General features: G+C 42.8%; 1 protein-coding gene across 2 annotated transcripts in view; it reads right to left on the minus strand.

Annotated features, from left to right (window-relative positions):
• TAF3 (TATA-box binding protein associated factor 3) overlaps positions 1–18206 on the minus strand; it is a 124249-nt gene extending 106043 nt beyond the window's left edge. Inside the window, exons 1-2 of one of the 2 annotated variants that reach the window (XM_009568938.2) lie at positions 17913–18206; positions 6395–6637 (exon numbers count right to left, since the gene is read on the minus strand). In XM_009568938.2, coding sequence (XP_009567233.1) covers positions 6395–6637; positions 17913–18078 — 409 coding nt within the window. In that variant the 5' untranslated portion in view covers positions 18079–18206. The remainder of the gene's footprint in view (positions 1–6394; positions 6638–17912) is intronic. The other variant, XM_054083313.1, reaches the window with a different exon arrangement.
• Positions 18207–18434: the final 228 nt, after the last annotated feature.

Raw genomic sequence — 18434 nt, forward strand, 5'->3', positions numbered from 1 at the left:
GTCAGCATCTTTATAAAATGTATTTTCTGATTTGCCTATTCAAGTACAGCCAGGTTCCAAATGGTTTATTTGTTTTGAAGGATCCAGCACTTAAGAGACCCTAACAAACAACAACATGAAAACCCATCACAAGGTCTCTTCCAAAACCAATGCAAACACTTTTAATCCATTTCCTCGATTCCCCACTTCCAGCTGCCACTATGCTTCTTACAAAAATATCAAGCTAGCCTTTTTTTTCCCCCAAAGACATGAATGATGGGGAAAAGTTACGAACTAGCTTGCTATAGAATAAAAAACAGTGTATGCCTCTGTCTGCATAGTGTATGGATCCCAGCTATGTGATTAAGTTTCTGCCATGGATAAAGTTTTACTGTGGCACTTAATACATCGATTTTTTTTTTCCCCTAAATGCTGCAAATTAAATAAGGCTCTTCGGTGAAAGTCTATTTAGCTTCACATTTTAAGCTTTTTTTTTAAAAAAAATCTTCCTCATTAAATCCTTTCTTGGAGTATTTAACTGGAAATCATGCCTTCGATTATGATACAGCTTCTTAAGAAAAGGTGAGGATACAGTTGTCTTCCCAACTACAGGTTTATCAGCATGCCTTCTATAAAAGAGTTATTTTTCTGTCTAATGGCGAGATTTAAACCAGGCACATTTTCTGTACACTTTTTTTGTTCCTGTCTCATATTTTCCTTTTTCTTTGAAACCTGCCTCTCCTATTGGCTCTTTCCCAATGCCTTTCTTCTGTCTACATCTCAAGCTTGGCTGCCTTTCTCATTTTTTCTGTTTCTCCTGTTGCTTCTTCCTTGCTAGGCTTATGCAGACGCAAAGACTCATTCGTACAAAAACAATCAGCGTCTTAACACCCAGCCTAGTACAGGGAAGGCTAAAGGATGCTTGCAAATACTCAGCGACCAGGCAGTGTTAGCAGCCAGAAGCAGAGTGTTCCCAGTCTGGCAGGGCTTTAACTCTTCAAACTGGCTGACTACACAGCACCTGTGTGCCGATGGATGGTGGCTTCCTAACTGGGTGTACTGGAAAAGCTCTGCTGAAAAGATTATTGCTACTTTTAAATAATCAGTGCAGCTGTTAGGATAAAGAAGTGCTGGTCTGTAGGCTAAAACTAGATCTGGGGAAAGGCAGAAAGGCTTAAAAACGACTACAGCAAGATCCGAGTTACCAAAACGGCAAAGTCAATACCCCAGTAGCCTTTTTAAAGCCCATTACGCACTAATTTAGAAAGAGGTATTGGCTTTGTTTAACCCTTGAGGAAATCAGAGATTGAAATGATGCTGGTCTCAGATCTAAGATTTGCTACATTCCATTCTGGATCACAGCCAAAGAAAGTGCTGCTAGACAGAGGGGCCAGGGACAATTTTAAAATCTGATATATCTACCCACTGGAGTTAGACACTAATGCTTTATACCACCGTGATGCGTGATGCTTAATGATTTATACAATTACAGTTCTAGCACAAGCAGTTCCTAGATATCAGATGCAAAAATCACATTATTTTGATTAGCACCTTGCTTCACCTCCCCCTCTCCACTCCCATTAATTCAATGTGATTTTTAGCAACTAACATTGTATAAGAAACCAGAAGTGTTCTGAGATGAGTCATAATTTGACAGCTGGATTTACGTGCTTCCAGGTGGCTGCAAGCATCAGGTTTTGGTGGGTAACAGGTCCCAACATTGACAGCAAAAAGGGGAAGAGGCAGGACTGTAAGAAGATCAACAATTTTATGCTTTGATTTGCCAGAGAAATCAAATGCTCTGACAGAAAAAGCTACATATAAATCCATATTTGTACAGAGTGCCAAGACCTGGTCCTGACTTCATGATCAGAAATACAATGCCAGGGCTCGAACGCACATTATCAGGAATGAAAGACCACAAGACATAATGCCCGATAAAAATACACTTGTTTCCAGCTCAGGGCTTTAATAAGGGAAAAGAACTGAACCTCTAGGAAGTGAGAGTGAAGTGGTATAAAGCAGAAGACAGAAAAAAAAATTGAAGTAACAATTAAGCATGAAGTTTGACTCTTAAAAAGCTACCTCTGCCCCTACAAAAAGTTGCAGCTACTGGGAAAAGATACTCATGTCTTCTCCCTCATATCCTTCTCACTTACCCCAGCACAATTACTGTGTAAGAGAGGAAAGAGTGTCTAATGCAAATATAATAAGCTATGAACAGTATTGCATGCACAAAGGCATCATGTTTTCTTCAGTCTTCCAGTCAGAGAAACAGGGATGGATTACCTGTAACTTGAAAAAGTTGGAAAATAAAGCAGGGGACATAAAGTTTTTTTTTTTTTTTAAATCATTATTACTATTATTATTTAAAATTAGATAGTAACAAGAAATAGCAAGCACAGGTAGAAATTCATCCCAGGAAGCTTAAAAATAAGGCTACCATGGCACACATAGGATTCATGCTTCACTTTTCTTTCTTTAAATTATGGAGATGATATATGTTCTCAAAGCATTAGTACCCAGGGCTCTCAACGTTGTCACAAAATGTAATAGCGATTATTATTAGCTGTGGAAAAGTATCTGGGCTCTCTCAAGTGGCCTAGTTTCAGCAAAGTACTGTTTTGCTTTAAATGCCACCAATAAATTCTATGAAGTTAATGTATTATTGCAAAATGTATGTTCTTTTACATTAAAGCACAAGAAATACGGCATGACCATCATGTTTTGCAACTAATTTATTTTTTTCTCCTTTTTTAATCTGTCTTACAAGTTTACCGTGACATTTTAGTGACAACAGCACTAAAATAACTCAAAAAAACAAAAAGGAGGCTAATTAAAAATAGGCAGAGAGCGAACATCATGATACATTGGCATAAAATTATCCCTTCAGTGCCCTTTGTAAAAATACTGCTAAAACCACATTTGCCATGGCAATACTGAGTCAGATTGTTTTATAAAATATATAATTTTATATGCAGATCCTCACAGTGCAAGCACTTGGAATCTGAACCAGATCATTTAGCTAGTGCGCGTTACCGAAATGAGGCACAGCACATTTAAGGCAAGAAATCGTTTTCTGCATTCTTGGAACAAAACTCATACTACTGGACTGAACGTCAACTGGCACAAATTACAGATCTCTAAAACCTATTTGCCTTCCTCTCTTTCCTCTATAACTTCAGCAATAATTCAGAGAGCTATTTCAGCATTTCTTACTACTGAGTAAATACAAAGGGAGCGGCTTCACCCAGGCTGGACAGGACTTTTTGCTCTTATCGAGTCTTTGGCAACGATAACTAAGCCATCACACAAGCTGCTGGATAGATTGTATACTCTGAACATAACACCATCAGTTCTAGAGTAAGTGGAAATAAGAAGTTAAGTTACATGCGCAGCACTAGAGCACTTTTGAGAAGGAGGTTAGCAACACCTACTGGTTGTGGCGCACACTGAACACTTCTTTTATTTAAATGAACAATTAAAAAGCAGTTTCTAAAAATGCATCTAGCTAAAATTACCTGTGAAGTCACTTTGTCACTAGAGATAACTAATTAGATCACTTGACAGAATTAAAATATTATCTCGCCTAATAAGCCTTGTTCTGCTTATACCTTTAGACTGTCTTGGCTGCATTATTGCTAAAATACATCAGCACTAGTGATTTCTGAAGCATTATCAGTAAATAAATACTCATAACATAAGCTGAGCTCTAGGTTCCCATATAAAATGGGACACAATGAATCTTCCTAACAGTTACTTTTAAATTCCTCTAAGTTACATTACACATAGTAATGTGGATGAAATAATCCTTTGTTGCTGACTAATTATCTTTATTTTATTATCTAGATTATGAACTACACAATCTTAGCAACAGCATGGGTTTTCATTCTACTCTGTAAAGATCTGCAAACTATTCAAACAGCTTCTACAATTCTTCACTATTTTTACAATGCATTCCTTTAATCTGCAAAAGTAATAATAAGGTTTTCTTCCAAATTTTACTTGGAGTAAAATATAATAAAACATACACTACAGAGTTTCTTGAACAGCCTTGAACCCTTCCAAAAGAAAAAAACTCCCAGGGCACAAAATTACAAATAGCATTTTCAGAAAACACTAGTTTGAAAAGTAAAATACTATAAGTATTTTAAATCAACTATAACAAACCTGCATTCAGCTTTAAATTTCCTTTAAAAAAAAAATACTGCATTCATTTTTTGAAGCTGTATCTATAGGTCCTCTGACACTCTAGCCTTAGGCATTAGAAGTTTTCCTGGTTCTCATCCAACTTCGGAAATAATATCTTCTTGCTCCGGGTGTTAAAAGGATTCATACATTATTTATAAGGACTGCTAAAATCTAACTCCTGGATCTAACTTGCAGGAGAAAGAGTATAAAAAGTTACATACAAAAAAAGTGCACAACTGTTCCCATTTCAATTTTTAGCCCCTTTTTCTATGTCATGTATCGTCAGACTGAGTCTGTAATACTCTCATCTCCTATTCCCCATGTTCAGACACTTGTCTACAGCCGCTTTGAGCCTTGTTGAATTTGATCTTTCTTGCCTATTTTCAAAGTATGATTTTCCAAGTCAGAAAAACAGACCCAAAAGCAAAACTGCCAGGTATCTTGTTATCCTTCAAATATGCTAGATTTCTCTGACAGAATGGTGTTTATTTACCTCCTGAAAAAAAACAGGCTAAAATGTTCCAAGAAAGTTGCCAGAACAGGGCAGCCAAAATCCCCATCACTTCTCAATGCCTTCTTCCTCGATACTTTTCTCTTTTTAATGTTGTCTGCATGTATGATATTTACATTCCGTTTGTCTCTTCCTGGTTTAAGAAGAGTTCATTGTTAGATTTCAAAAACAACCCTTTAAACAAACTTCACAAGGGGGAAATTTTCGTACCTTCTTATCAAGCCAATAAAATATTTCTGCAGTTTCACTGATACCCAGCCACTTCACTTCCTGAATTATACTGAGGCAAAAGATATTAAAACGCTATTGATCTATAAAATATGTATGTATTCTATACAATTAAAGAAAATAGAAAAGTCAGGTCTACAGAGCTTCAAAAATGTTCATCAGTATGAGTGAATCATCACACTGATACTGGAAATAGAACGTTTTCTAATGCACATACTAAAACCATTTCCTCTGACAGTCCTTTACAGCTCTGATACCTGTTCTAACTATAATTTCACTTACTGTAACTGGAACACATAGTAATTGCATCTATCTATCTGAACATGATAGATGAAAGACTGAATATACACTTACTACAGCTTACTAAATCATTGAGTACCTGCCCCAAGTGACGTCGTAGCAACAGAGAAAAGGATTTTGTTTACCCAATAAGGCAACGTAATTTATGGACATTGGACAGAATTTTTACACATTTCAGTGTTCAGACTTTGAGATCTTCTTAAAAACAAGCAACATGCATAATACAGCATGATACCAATTCTGTCCTCATGGAAATGATAAATTAATTAAGCATCTTGTGAGGACTGCGTCTGTTTGTTACACTTTGAAAAATAAAGTTCTTCTGTCTGGGATTTTTGTACCCACTCCACAAGCTTACACAACTTTATTTCCCTACAAAGTATAGTTGTGTAATGTTCACTATTCAAAGGGAAAGTTAGATTAGGTCGCACTTCTTAAAGGTTTATCTTACAGCAAGCAAATCTCATGGAGCTGAAAATAGAAAAACTATTTTGTTTTTTCCACTGCCATTGTTACAATTCTCAGGCTAACTGCAGTTTGTAGCATTTGTACAGTTGCTTTCACTGTTACGGGGATCCTCAGCCTCTGCAGGACTTTTACACAAGAAAGGGAAGGAGAGCAGTTGGAACAGTGATGATGAAACCTAAATCAACATCGGCAAAGAGAATTAAAAGCAAGCACTGAGGACTCTTACTTCCATACTTTAAAACTTACTTAATTTTAATTCAGAGGTTTATTTTTGGGGTTTTGTTGTTGTTAAATTTGCTCAAAGGAAGAAGAAATGGCTGCCAGGAGCTGGGAATGCTGTGCTACTCTCACCAGCCTTCCTTTTTCTACCTGTACGAAATTATGTAAGCTCTGGCAGCACCTATATGAGGGAGGCTAACACGTAACAGGTAATGTAAAGCATTCTATTGTCACCCAGAAACTTTAAATTTAAAAGCATTATAGAAAGCTGAGATAACACAGTGTATTTTGACACCAGTTAATTTTGGAGGAAAGCAAAAGAGTGGAAAATAAACTTGCCACAGCACTGCAACCTCTTTTGAAACCGTGCTTGTGTAACAACCAGCGGGTCCTTTCTGAGCGACTGCTATGGGCAGCACAACTCAAACTGCTCCAGGATGCAAACCAATACGCAAATACACAGGGACCAAAATTTAAAGCAAAGGATTAATTTCGCACCTTCTTGAGAGGAGACAATAGGTGGCATATAATCGGGGATGTAGTCCTTCCTTTCTTCTGCATCTTTACTTCCCGGCTGGGGAAACTGCAGGACATTGTTCTTGCTGACAGGAAATGAAGGGATTTGATGTGCAAAAGTGACGGGTTCAATATTGTGTATATAATCTTCTAGCTCATGCAGGTTTACCCCCATAAGCTTGAAGGCATCACCTACATCATCCAAAATTGGATCTGTGCGGCCATCTGTAACAAAAAAAAAACAAAACAAAAGAACATTTTTGCAAAAAGCCAGTTTAAAAAAATTGACCTGCAGATCTCTGCTTAGAGATTCGAATCTGCATTGGCTCACACCACTAACGGAGACTGCTGTCCCACAGTTCTGCCATGTTTACTGCTCACCAGGTTATACGACATTTCAGGCTAAGTACACACTCTCATTTAAAAGCGTTTTGTTTTGATCCGTACCACTTTGTTTCAGTTCACACCACTGAAGAACTGCACCTCGAGAAGCAAATTAAGCAAAACTGAGGGAGAAGCAACAGGCAGTTTTTGCCTGGCACCAGTCAATTAACATCGTGCAACAGCACTTAAAAGAGTTTGCAACTTCATAATGTAAACTTAACTGAACGAAGTAAGCCCTTATTAGGCAGAAAGAGCCCCTTTACCAGCATGTAACAGGATAAATGTTATTTTTCAACCCCCAAAAGGAACAATTTTGTTTTGTTGAACTGACTGTAGCTTATAGGTAACAAAAAAAGAAGGTATCTCGTGTATCTCTTGATAACAAAAATACTTCACATAGCATCTTTCCACCAGATGAAATCTACAGGCTTCATAAACCATGAGTCACTTTACCTACCGGTTAGATAGACCTCCCGGATGAAACACAGGAATATTAATTAGTGGTTTGATGAGGAGAGAATATTTTATATTAAACTTCAGGGGCTGGCTTCCTGGGGTGCAATATAAGTTTGACTCTACCGCAAAAAAATATTGCTTTTCTTTAGGAAAAGAACAGCGAAAACTTACTGGCCAAGCAGCCAGGTTCTTTATTGAATATGACCTCCAAGAAAACAGTCCAAGAGAAGATGCAGTTTGTTCCAAACATGTAATTTGGCTCAAAGATTCAAACTATCAGCACACAAGTCCTCAAAGAGCCTTGGTTTCCCTGACCTGAGACAGAGGAAAATCCCTCTGAAGACCTCCAGAGGGAGAACTGGGCACCTGGCTTTGGTAGCCAAGGCACTGCTTTGAGCGTCCTTTTCATAATAACAATAGCACAAAAAAATTGCCTTAAACCCTTTAATTCAATAAAACAACATTGAATTATTAAAATTGTATATAGTTGGCTTATGAAGATATTACATCGCTACATGATGATAAGCTGCGATTTCCTTTAAAAAGTAATTATGGAAAATCAGTCCATGCTTATTGAAGGAATACAATCGCTATTGTGAAGCCTCAGCTTCAGAGAATATAGGGGATGCTCTTTTGTTTGTCCTTTAACCTAATCTCTTCTTGGTTTATCTTGAACCTGAAGCAGTGGAGCAGGCTGGTTCTCACATCACTGCATGAATTCAAACCCGTAGCCAACTTATGCCTGCAGGTACATTTAGAAAATAAGAATTTTGTTCTAGAATTTCTCTTCTTAGTCTTGCAGCGAAGATAAGGGTAATACTCAGATTATGGTTTTTGATTCTCAGCTCTAACACTGGCTTCTTGTGTGACTCTGGGCAAGTTGCTTGTGTTTTAATTCCCTTCACAGCTGAAAGGGAGATCAGACCAAGTTATCGCCTTTGTTGTCTGTCTGCATTTAGAACGTGAACTCTGTACAAGAACCATCTCAGATTTTGTGTTTGTGTAATATCTAGTACAAGTGCAGTACTAGTTTCTCCTGCAGACTCTAGGGAGAGAGAAACATAGAGACTTACACAAACATAATTAAAGGAGGACATCACCACTCTGGAGTAGTTATGAGATCTGTATAGTTATTAGGCAGACAGAAGAGTCTTTTATCCTTTAAAAAATAAATTTAGATAACTGGCACAGCTAAGAAATTTTGCATTGCTACCGTTAATTCATCTTCACACTACGGGGATACCTTTGAACTTACTGAACCATCTTCTAAGGTGTCAGGACTCAACAAGTAGAAGTTGGACAGTCATTTAGAAAGACTTTTACCCAACTTGAGTAAAACTTTTCAATAAGCTCTAAAGTCAAGCACATTTATTCCCTGGACACTTCTGGAATCACTGGCTGTGCTGTTTGTAGGATGGGGGGAATTCATGGTGAGCCTCACAACACTCAATCCCAGGTGGAAGTGTACCAATAGGCATGGACACATCCCCTGCTTTTGCTCAGTTTCCCCTGGAAGAAAACCCAAGGGCACAGGCAGGGGAAACGCTGTAATAGTTTCTCCAGCTGGACAACTCCGGGCACAGGACTGCACAATACTACCTACCCCAACAGAGGGGCTCTGTGAAAGTGTTCTGAGTACCTTGCTCAGTGTGCACGTCTTGACATGAGCACCGTCATGTACTCAGGGTGAAAGTTTAGTCCAGTTTATCACAGAAATATGAAAAGGTGTTTTCCTAGATCTGCACGTGATCTTTTCAACCTTCAAAGGAGTGCAACAATGCAATTAGCAAGTGATAAATGCTAAACAGGACTTCTTTCTACAAGAGTTTATTAGAACACATGTCAGAGAAGTAACTCCTAGGTGTAACTGAAGGATTGAAATATTTAAGCAACCACATAAAAAACCAATTATGTGTCTTAGGAAGCTGGTCCATAAGGTGACCAAAAAAACCTGATGACTGTATATTTGACATTTGCCTCCAAAGAGACAAGGCCAAGTCATAAGACTGATTAAAAGCGAGAAGAATTTTTAACCCAGCAGCTGCCACAGGTAAGAAAGGACTGATCAGTTAACGACTTCTTTGCAAGGAAGAACGTTCTTAGTGGTTGAATGCGTACAAATATAAAGTTTCACGTCTATATTCATATCTGTATTTAAATCAAAACTCTTATCAATTGGAAATACACACAGCACAAAAATGCATTAAGTGTAATTTCAGGTGATTCATCAAATAAAGTCTGTGCCTTTATACCTATATTGGGACAGTTTAGCATTTCTCTTCTCTCTCTGGTTTAATAAAAATTCACTAAAATAGCAGAAGCCAGACACATGAAAGAGAATGCTGACAAACACATAACACAGTCTATCCTAGTCTTTCATTTAGTCTTAGACTTTTTTTGGCAAGTAAATGATGCCAAAAAAAATGTTTAATTTGTGCATACTGAACATGCCCCAATGTTCTTCAGATATCTGTGCTCTCCTTGCTTTAAAAACTGAAATGCTGAAGCCCCCCAGTGAAATAATTAATCCAATGTCACCCAGCAAGTCAGTGCCAGATCACAAACAGCTTTGGAGCTTTTGGTTTCCAGTCTCTTGCTGTTCTCTATACTACAACACTTCACTAATATCTGTTGTCCAGGATTGGGAAGAGATGGAAGGAGGTGGGAACTACAACCCGCCTCCTTACTCTGTGAACAGCGAAGTAAGAAAGTATATCTCTTAGGAGCTTTTAAGGTGTGCTGTCTCCTCGAATGGGAACTGTGCACTGAAACTGATACAGCTACAGCAAAAAACAGAGATAAGCTAAGACCATTCAGCCTCAAAACAGCTCACCAGAAACCTGTGGGAATAGCCATGCGGTTATGATACTCTCAGCTACCCTATGCATGAGAATGAACACCAGGGGAGGAGAAATCTACACACAGAAATAGGTCCCGTGTTAAGCACAGCACCAAAACTACAGAGAAACAGAATCCATGCAGAGCTGAGTATCTGGGAGGCAAGTTATCCAGCCCTCAGCCCTGCTGCTCAGCGTGACAGGTGGATAAATCCAGCTGTCCACAAGGAAAAATTAATCAAACAGAATGAGGGTGGTGCATTAACTCTCCTTCAAGCAACAAGCAAGCTCATTTTCAGTTTGTGGGGAAAAAGAATTTTTAGAAGCTACTAAAGCAGAGTTATTTTTGCCAAAGTCACAAGAATTCTTCCAGCCCTCTGGCAAACAAGCTGACAAGTGCTCACGTCATCTGAAGAAACTGCAAGGGGGCAGGTGGGGGTTAGGGAAACACTATCTTACTTTCCTTAAATTCAGTCTCAAGAATAGCAGGTTTACATTTGTCAAACTCAGTCCCACCACATGCTCCTTCCTGGCCCTAAGTTGGTATGAATCAGTGAATATTTAACAAGCGAATCAGTACAGAACAGAAAAGGTTTAAGTTTCATGCCAGCTTTTTTAAAGGGAGCAACTGCAGCTCTGTAATAAATACATTAGAGAAAAATTAATGAGTCACTATCCCTGCAACATTTACAGTCCATTATAAATAGAATTCACCTTCATGTCTGCTATAAAAGAGATTATTTAAAAAAAAATATTTAAACCCACAAATTATTAGGTATAGCTCCTCAGTATTTTTATTGCAGGCTTTACCACGGACTCCTCATGCTCTCGCATACCACAGAACCATGTCACACATTAAATACCCGCGTATCAACGCTGAATAGTTACTCCAGGATACCTCTTTCAAGTAGACAACATATTGCTTCCATCCAGTATCCACAAGACTAGTCAGAAGCATACACAGCAGATTATTTAATAAGAATTTGTACCTTATTTGAGTGTGCTAAGTGGAGGAAAAGGATCCTATTAACGTAATCATCAGGCAGGCAAAAGCATCTTCTTGCTCTTGCTGCTCATGGTCTCTTCCTTTTCCCAGTAACCTCATAAATGTCAAGCAAACCCCCAAGCTGCCTTCCTTTATTGGTAGCCCACAAGAAGTTAAGTGGCTTAAAACCATCAACATTTAAGGTTATCAGGATATAAAAAGGTACATTGCCTATAATCAGCGTTATAGGCCCTGGAGAGATGCTTGTTAGAATGGTCATTCAGCATCAGTATAAGGAATCAGCTCATTTACACTGATTGTAAACATTTAATACTTCAATAGAGTTTATTATTCTAGACCAATAAGAGGAAAGGTACTACAAAAACCACCCAAGCATGAATGAGGTAAATCTGATGTTCAATTAGAAAGACAAAAATTTTGCTGATGCCAGGTCAATTTTCTCCACTGTGGTAATTCCCAATGAAAATACTGGTCTGTTGCCTGCCTTCTCCAAAGAAGAGATTTGCTATAATGAAGCTAAGTTTTCCTTCATAGGAGATTGTGCAGTGACATTGGAGCAGGTTTTGAACAAATTCTATCTCGGGAAAATATTTTGCAAGACCTGTCATTTTTGCTTTGAGGTACAATGTTGTGCTCAACAGATCAGAGCCTGCCTCTTAATATAACTATACCTGCATGATTATAAGTTTTAATACATTATTTGTATTTACTGTTGTTTTCATATATATATATATACACACACACACATATAATTGGGTTTAGGTAGTCCTTTGAGGGTTAGGGAGTTGGATTCAATGATCCTCATGGGTTCATTCCAACTTCAGATACTTTATGATTCTAAACTCACATAAAAATAATCTTGAAGAGCAACTTCTAAACTGTATTTCCTCACAGTAAGCAAATTCCAACAGAAAAAAATAAAAATTAAAACCCCACAGCATATCTAAGCATAAGCTCAACACTGAAAATTCAAGGAAAGAGGACTGAAAGAAACACTTCTAGATCCAACAAATCACAAAGTTAATAATGTAGCTTATTACAGTCTTAGTTTTAGCAGCAGATAATCTAAATTTGTCCTGCTGAAATATGTCCAGGCGCCCTTAGTAGTGGCACTAGATGTTAAGTAACTTCTACCTAGTTTTTTTTTTAAAGCACTGTAATAGAAAAATCAGACTTTGGGGGACAGAAATCATGATTCCCCTCCTCATCCCTCCCATGAACCGTACCACCCAGTAAGCATGCTGGAAATTGAACTCTCGTATTGTATGTGCCAATTTAAGAGGTGAACCAGGATACATTCTGTGTCTATAACCAGCCATCACACTGACAAGCTGCATTAGCTGAATTTAAGGCCTCTTCCAATCCAAACTACTCTTTGAATTCACAGCAAGTGAAGCAGATGCCACCTGCCCTCACTGGACACTTCCCCAGTACAAAAACTCCAACATATACTAGAAAATCCACAGCAGTTAACCCAAAGGGCCAGTTGTGCTGCCACTTCCATCAAACCATGTGAAATATGAGTGCAAAACAGTGGCACAGAACAGAGAACTTTTCCCTTTTCACCTCTGCTTAAAACAAACAATGTAGAACTCTGCTCTCAGAAATCACACCACGTCAACTTGTTTTGTAGTTCAATACCTCAATTACATACTCCAACACTGATTTTCAAATATTTTATTTAAATTTTAGGATAAAAACATGTGTGAAGTGTACAGTATATAGAATAGGCTTCCTTTTATAAGCTTTTCACAAATTTGAACAGCACAGTATTATGGAAAACCCTTATTTTCTTCCCCTACGTTCACTCCCTCCTCCACCCCCAACACAGTATTCAGAAGCATTTCACGGCATCAAACACGTCTCAAGCCTGCTTTGCAAATCCTTTTGGCTTCTCTTTGCAGCCACAGAAGCTCCCATCAACTAAAGCTACTGCAAATGCAAAGAAACAACAGCAGAAAAGTAATGAAAATCTTGAATGTAGCTTTCCTAATGGGATGTAACAGCTGGAACAAAGATCTAACACAGCTGGGAAAACCATCATTTTCTTTTGCAACTGAGAGAATACGTGAATGGCAATGACATGCTTTTCAGAGCAATACCACACTGTCTCAATTACGTCAGAGTAAATCCATTCAGTTTCAAATACAAAGATTATGTCCCTCCAGCTGACAACCCTGCTAACTCAAACCCCACTGGTTTGACTTGGAGATAACGCGCTGACAATAAAGATGCTACAACTGAAATTTAATTAATTCTACTTATGCAAAACCATGGCAAAATTCAACTCATTCATCCAGAGCTGAGTTTGTACTGTAACTTATTTTAGGAGTAAAAGGAAACAATTCTGAAAAAGCAGGGAGGCATCAGCTGAGCATTAAGATGCCTTTTTGCAAACCTTTTAAAGAAATAAGTACAGGGATCATTTTAAGAGAGGTAGTATAAGAAATACCGTATAATTGGCTAAACAGGATATTCCCCTTCTCCTTCACAAAAAAAAAAAAAAAAGAAAAAAGAAAAAAACAGACTGACAGACTGATATTTCCTTCTCTATTCATAGAGAGGGTTGGGGGGAATCCTTTCTGCACTTTCAGTAAGCACACGCAAAGCAAGAGACAGATACCTTACTTCTATGCACCTCCAATCCCCCAAGCAATGAAAGGAAAAAGCTGTATTTTCACCACTTCTGTGTCCTTTCTACCCAGTCTTACAAACAGTCCAGTGCCTGTGGCAGTGTAAGCTGAGCTCAGGGGGCAATGCTGCTCAACAACTCATCTCCTGCGCAAGCAGTGATCCAGTTACAAAAGCATTTCTCCAAAATCTGCTTCAGTAAAGACACAGGAGCACAACCAGCAGCACTGTCAGCCCATGGCTGCTCCTCTCCCAACCAAGCCAATCACACCGTGCCACGAGTCTTGGCTCCACACACTCTCCAAATTCTCTCTTGCAGAAGACAATGTCATCTCCACCCTTCATGGTTCCTCTGATCTTGAGGCTGCATCCACCACCAGTTGACAGCAATCAGCCTCTGATACACCTTTCATCCATGACTGTGACATTAGCACAGATCCCTCAACTCAGCAAGAAGTACTGGCAAACTTTTCCATTTACACACTTCAGGGCTGTAATCCCTGCCAAATCTCCCTAATTTCCCACAGCCCCTGGTACATGTTCTGAACTGGCCACCACCAATGAGTCACCTCCTCCTCACCTAGCATTTCAGGCAAGCAACCACATTATCCATCCCACCTCCAACCGCTGCTTCCCCTAAACAATTTCTCCACTGCCAGACCCAGCTAGAGAACTCTGATCTCCAACCAAGGGGCTCTCCAGGACACCCACCTCCAGAAGTACACTGACACATGGAGCAGTGGCTGCCCACTACCCCCACATGCCAAAGGAAGGGGAAACATGTCCCTCTCGGCACAGGAGGCACAAGCAGCCCTGTTTCTGCATGCACCGACAGGGTGTCCTTGTTCCCCCCAGCCGCTCCACACTGTGCACCCCTCCTTCCACTCCCCAATACCTACAGCTCCAGCAGCAGCACTAGCAGCCCCAACTCTGCACGCATATCCCTGCTGTCCCCCCTGCCACACTACACCCTCTCTGCTCCACACGTAGGGCAGGAAAGGCCTCCACACACATAGACTCACAACCCTCCAACCACACCAACAGCCTAAGCCTTGCACCAAATCCCTCGCAATGCTTAGAGTTCAGACCTAGCAGCAACTCTAACAGCCTCCTTCTCCCCACATACCACCACCTCCCCACACCTCCCTGTCCCAGTCAGACACCGGCACTCTCTGCTTGACATTCCCATTCCCAGAAGACCCCTAACAACCTCCCATCCCCCCTTCAGACCCACCAAGCAACTGGATATCCCGTCCTCCCACACTCCATATTCTGCAGGTACCAGCAGGTAATGTGCCCCACTCAGCACCTCCATTCCAGGCTCTGCAGGGAGACACAACCCTGAGGGACACACAGCTTCATCCCATCACACTCCCAGACCCAGCAATGATACTTGTTGCCCCTTCCCCATCCTGTCTCCACACACTCCATACTCCTATATGACCCAAGCAGCAATCCTCACATTTGACTCCCAGGTTTCTTTTCTTTCTCTTCCCCTTCTCAGTGTAAACTCACCCCTTCCACACTACCACCTCATCACAGCCTCACCCCAATCCAGTGAGGCCCTGGGCATCCTGCCCCCACCATCACTCCCAGCTCCTTCTGCACACGCCACCTCAACGGCAGTCCCCAAGATATCTAGCCAAACCTCTTCCACTGAATCCAGGTCCGGGAGGACACTCACATCTCACGCCACGTACACTAAAATTATCCTCAGCCTCATCCCTCCTGTTCTCGATATACATACTCCACACCTCCCACAAGCAACCTTGTCATCCTCTCATGTCCTGTGTGTGAGAGCTTCATCTCCCCAAAAACCCACTCTAGTGTTTCCCTGCCGTCACACACTGTAGCATTACATCCCCCATGCCCGTGTTCCCAGCCCCACAGTGCCATCACTTATCCCTGTATGCAAGCATCCCCAGCCTCACGTTTATGGCTCCACGTTGCCCCAATATCCATCAGTCCCTGATCACAGATCCCTGCCCCCTCCCATACACATGCATCCCTGACAATCAGCACCATAGAGATGCTGGAGGGTACGGAGGCTCTGCAAAGGGATCTTAACAGGCTGGACCGCTGGGCTGAGGCCAATGGCATGAGGCTCAACAAAGCCAAATCCCGGTTCCTGCACTTGAGGCACAACAACCCTATGCAGTGCTACAGACTGGGGGAAGAGTGGCTGGAGAGCTGCACAGAGGAGAGGGACCTGGGGGTAATGGTTGACAGCCAACTGAACATGAGCCAGCAGTGTGACCAGGTGGCCAAGAAGGCCAATGGCATCTTGGCTTGTATCAGAAACGGTGTGACCAGCAGGTCCAGGGAGGTTATTCTCCCTCTGTACTCGGCACTGGTGAGATCACACCTTGAGTACTGTGTTCAGTTCTGGGCCCCTCGCCACAAGAAGGATGTTGAGGCTCTGGAGCGTGTCCAGAGAAGAGCAACGAAGCTGGTGAGGGGGCTGGAGAACAAGTCTTATGAGGAGCGGCTGAGAGAGCTGGGGTTGTTTAGCCTGGAGAAGAGGAGGCTGAGGGGTGACCTTATTACTCTCTACGACTACCTGAAAGGAGGTTGTGGAGAGGAGGGAGCTGGTCTCTTCTCCTAAGTGACTGAGGACAGGACAAGGGGGAATGGCCTCAAGCTCCGCCAGGGGAGGTTCAGGCTGGACATCAGAAAAAAATTCTTCACAGAAAGAGTCATCGGGCACGGGAACAGGCTGCCCAGGGAGGTGGTCAAGTCACCTTCCCTGGAGGTGTTCAAGGAACGGGTTGATGAAGTGCTTAGGGACATGGTTTAAGGGAGTGTTAGGAATGGTTGGACTCGATGATCCAATGGGTCCTTTCCAACCTGGTGATTCTGTGATTTATGATTCACAGCCCCGCATCACCCCAACACACACACACATCCCTGACCCCACGCAATATCATATATGTGCATCCCTTACCAGCACTAAAGCCTCATACATCCCTCTCCAGCCCCACAAACCACTGGCCTCTCACACATATAAACCCAACCCAGAGCACTCCAGCTCCAGCAATAGCATTTTCAGCCACGTTTTTCCCTCCACATCTGAATCCATTCCCCACCAGCCACACCTCTCGGACCTCATGCATTGCAGGTCCACTTCTTTACTCCTTACACAAATCCCTGCTCCATATGCCCAGCTCAAACCTTGCACCCTACACCCTTAGCACCTCCCCTTGTGCCCACATCCAGAGCCCTACACGTGCATCCCACCTGCAGCAGACCCCCACAGCCTCCTCAGCATCCCCCCCAGGGCATCCATCCCCCTGATCCAAATTGAGCAAGGACAACACAGCAGCAGTGCTACACCCTCCCATGCCTACACTCTACTCAGCAAGAGGGCTGGCTACCCCTTTTTGCCTCCCAGTACATCCCCTCCAGATCCAGCAGGCTACAGCCCCAGCAGCAGGGCAAACAATCCCATTTCCCCTACTGTACACCCCCCCCCCCCCGCTACACCACAATCAGAGAAAGTGGGGCATCAGCTCCATCTCCTCATGCCCTAGACCGACTGCCTCAGAGCTCCATTTCCCCCAAGTCCACAAACACTGATGGGTTCTGCCCCTTTCTAGTTTGATGGCATCTGGGAACAGCATGCACAGGTGTTCACTAAAGCCTTATATTTGCTGTAGGTCTCACGTGCCAGCCCTCAGCACTGCCCTACAAGCCCCCAACCCACAGCTGCCTTCTGGGAACATCACAGTAAAGTGCTTTTGTCACTCCTTCCCAGTTAGGCTTCCAATACAGTTAACTGTTTAGATCAGCCAGTTAACTGTCGGGATCCCCGTGTCACTCCAGTAACACTGATGGGTTCTACCCCTTTCTAGTCTGATGGCATTAGGGAACAGCATACACAGATGTTCTCTAGAGCATGATACTCCCGTGGGTCTCGTGCCAGGCCATGGAACCCACACAGCCCAACAAACCTACATCACCCCCCACAGAATGCTACCCCCACAGCCTCTCTCCTCACGGATTCCCCCCCCTACAGTCCCCAGCCCTGCTCCACAGAGGTTCGCAGGGACTTCAGGAGGTCGCTCAGTCCAGCCCCTCTGCTCAAGCAGGGTGTCCCCCAACACCCCACCGTCCCCGCCCCCCGTAAGCCGGTTGCCCAGGACAGCGCCGCCTGCGCCCCTCCCCGCAGCCCCCGTCCCGCACTCACAGAGCTCGCAGTAGCGGTGGCAGCCGCGGCCCAGTCCCTGCAGGTACCGTTGCAGCACGTCGGTGAGGAGGTCGCAGGCCGAGACCTGCACCGAATCCCAACCCAGCGCCTGGCAAATCTGCGCCACCGACACCCTCAGCAGCCACCGCGAGTAGGTCTCGCACATCGCCGGCTCACGGTTCGCCCGCGGTGCCGCCCGGGGCCCGCCCGCCCGTTCTCGGCCGGGAGGGCCGAGGGGGAGGCTTCACGCAGCGCCTACCGCTGCCGCCGCCATCTTGGCGCCGTGCGCGCCAGGCCGCACCGCACCAGCGCCGAGCGCATCGAGCGGCTAGAGCGGCGCATCGAGCGCTCGGCGCTCGGCAGGGCGGGAAGGCGGGAAACGGAGACTGGGGGAGAGGCGGAATCCATGAGGCGCTGCGGGGATGGTGGAGACGGCAGGACGTGTTGTGGGGGGTAGCGGGGATCCATGAGGGGATGTGGGAATCCATGAGGGGCAAAGCGATCATGAGACGGTAGAATTCT

The sequence above is a fragment of the Cuculus canorus genome, chromosome 1 (assembly GCF_017976375.1).
Source record: "Cuculus canorus isolate bCucCan1 chromosome 1, bCucCan1.pri, whole genome shotgun sequence".
Lineage (NCBI taxonomy): Eukaryota > Metazoa > Chordata > Aves > Cuculiformes > Cuculidae > Cuculus > Cuculus canorus.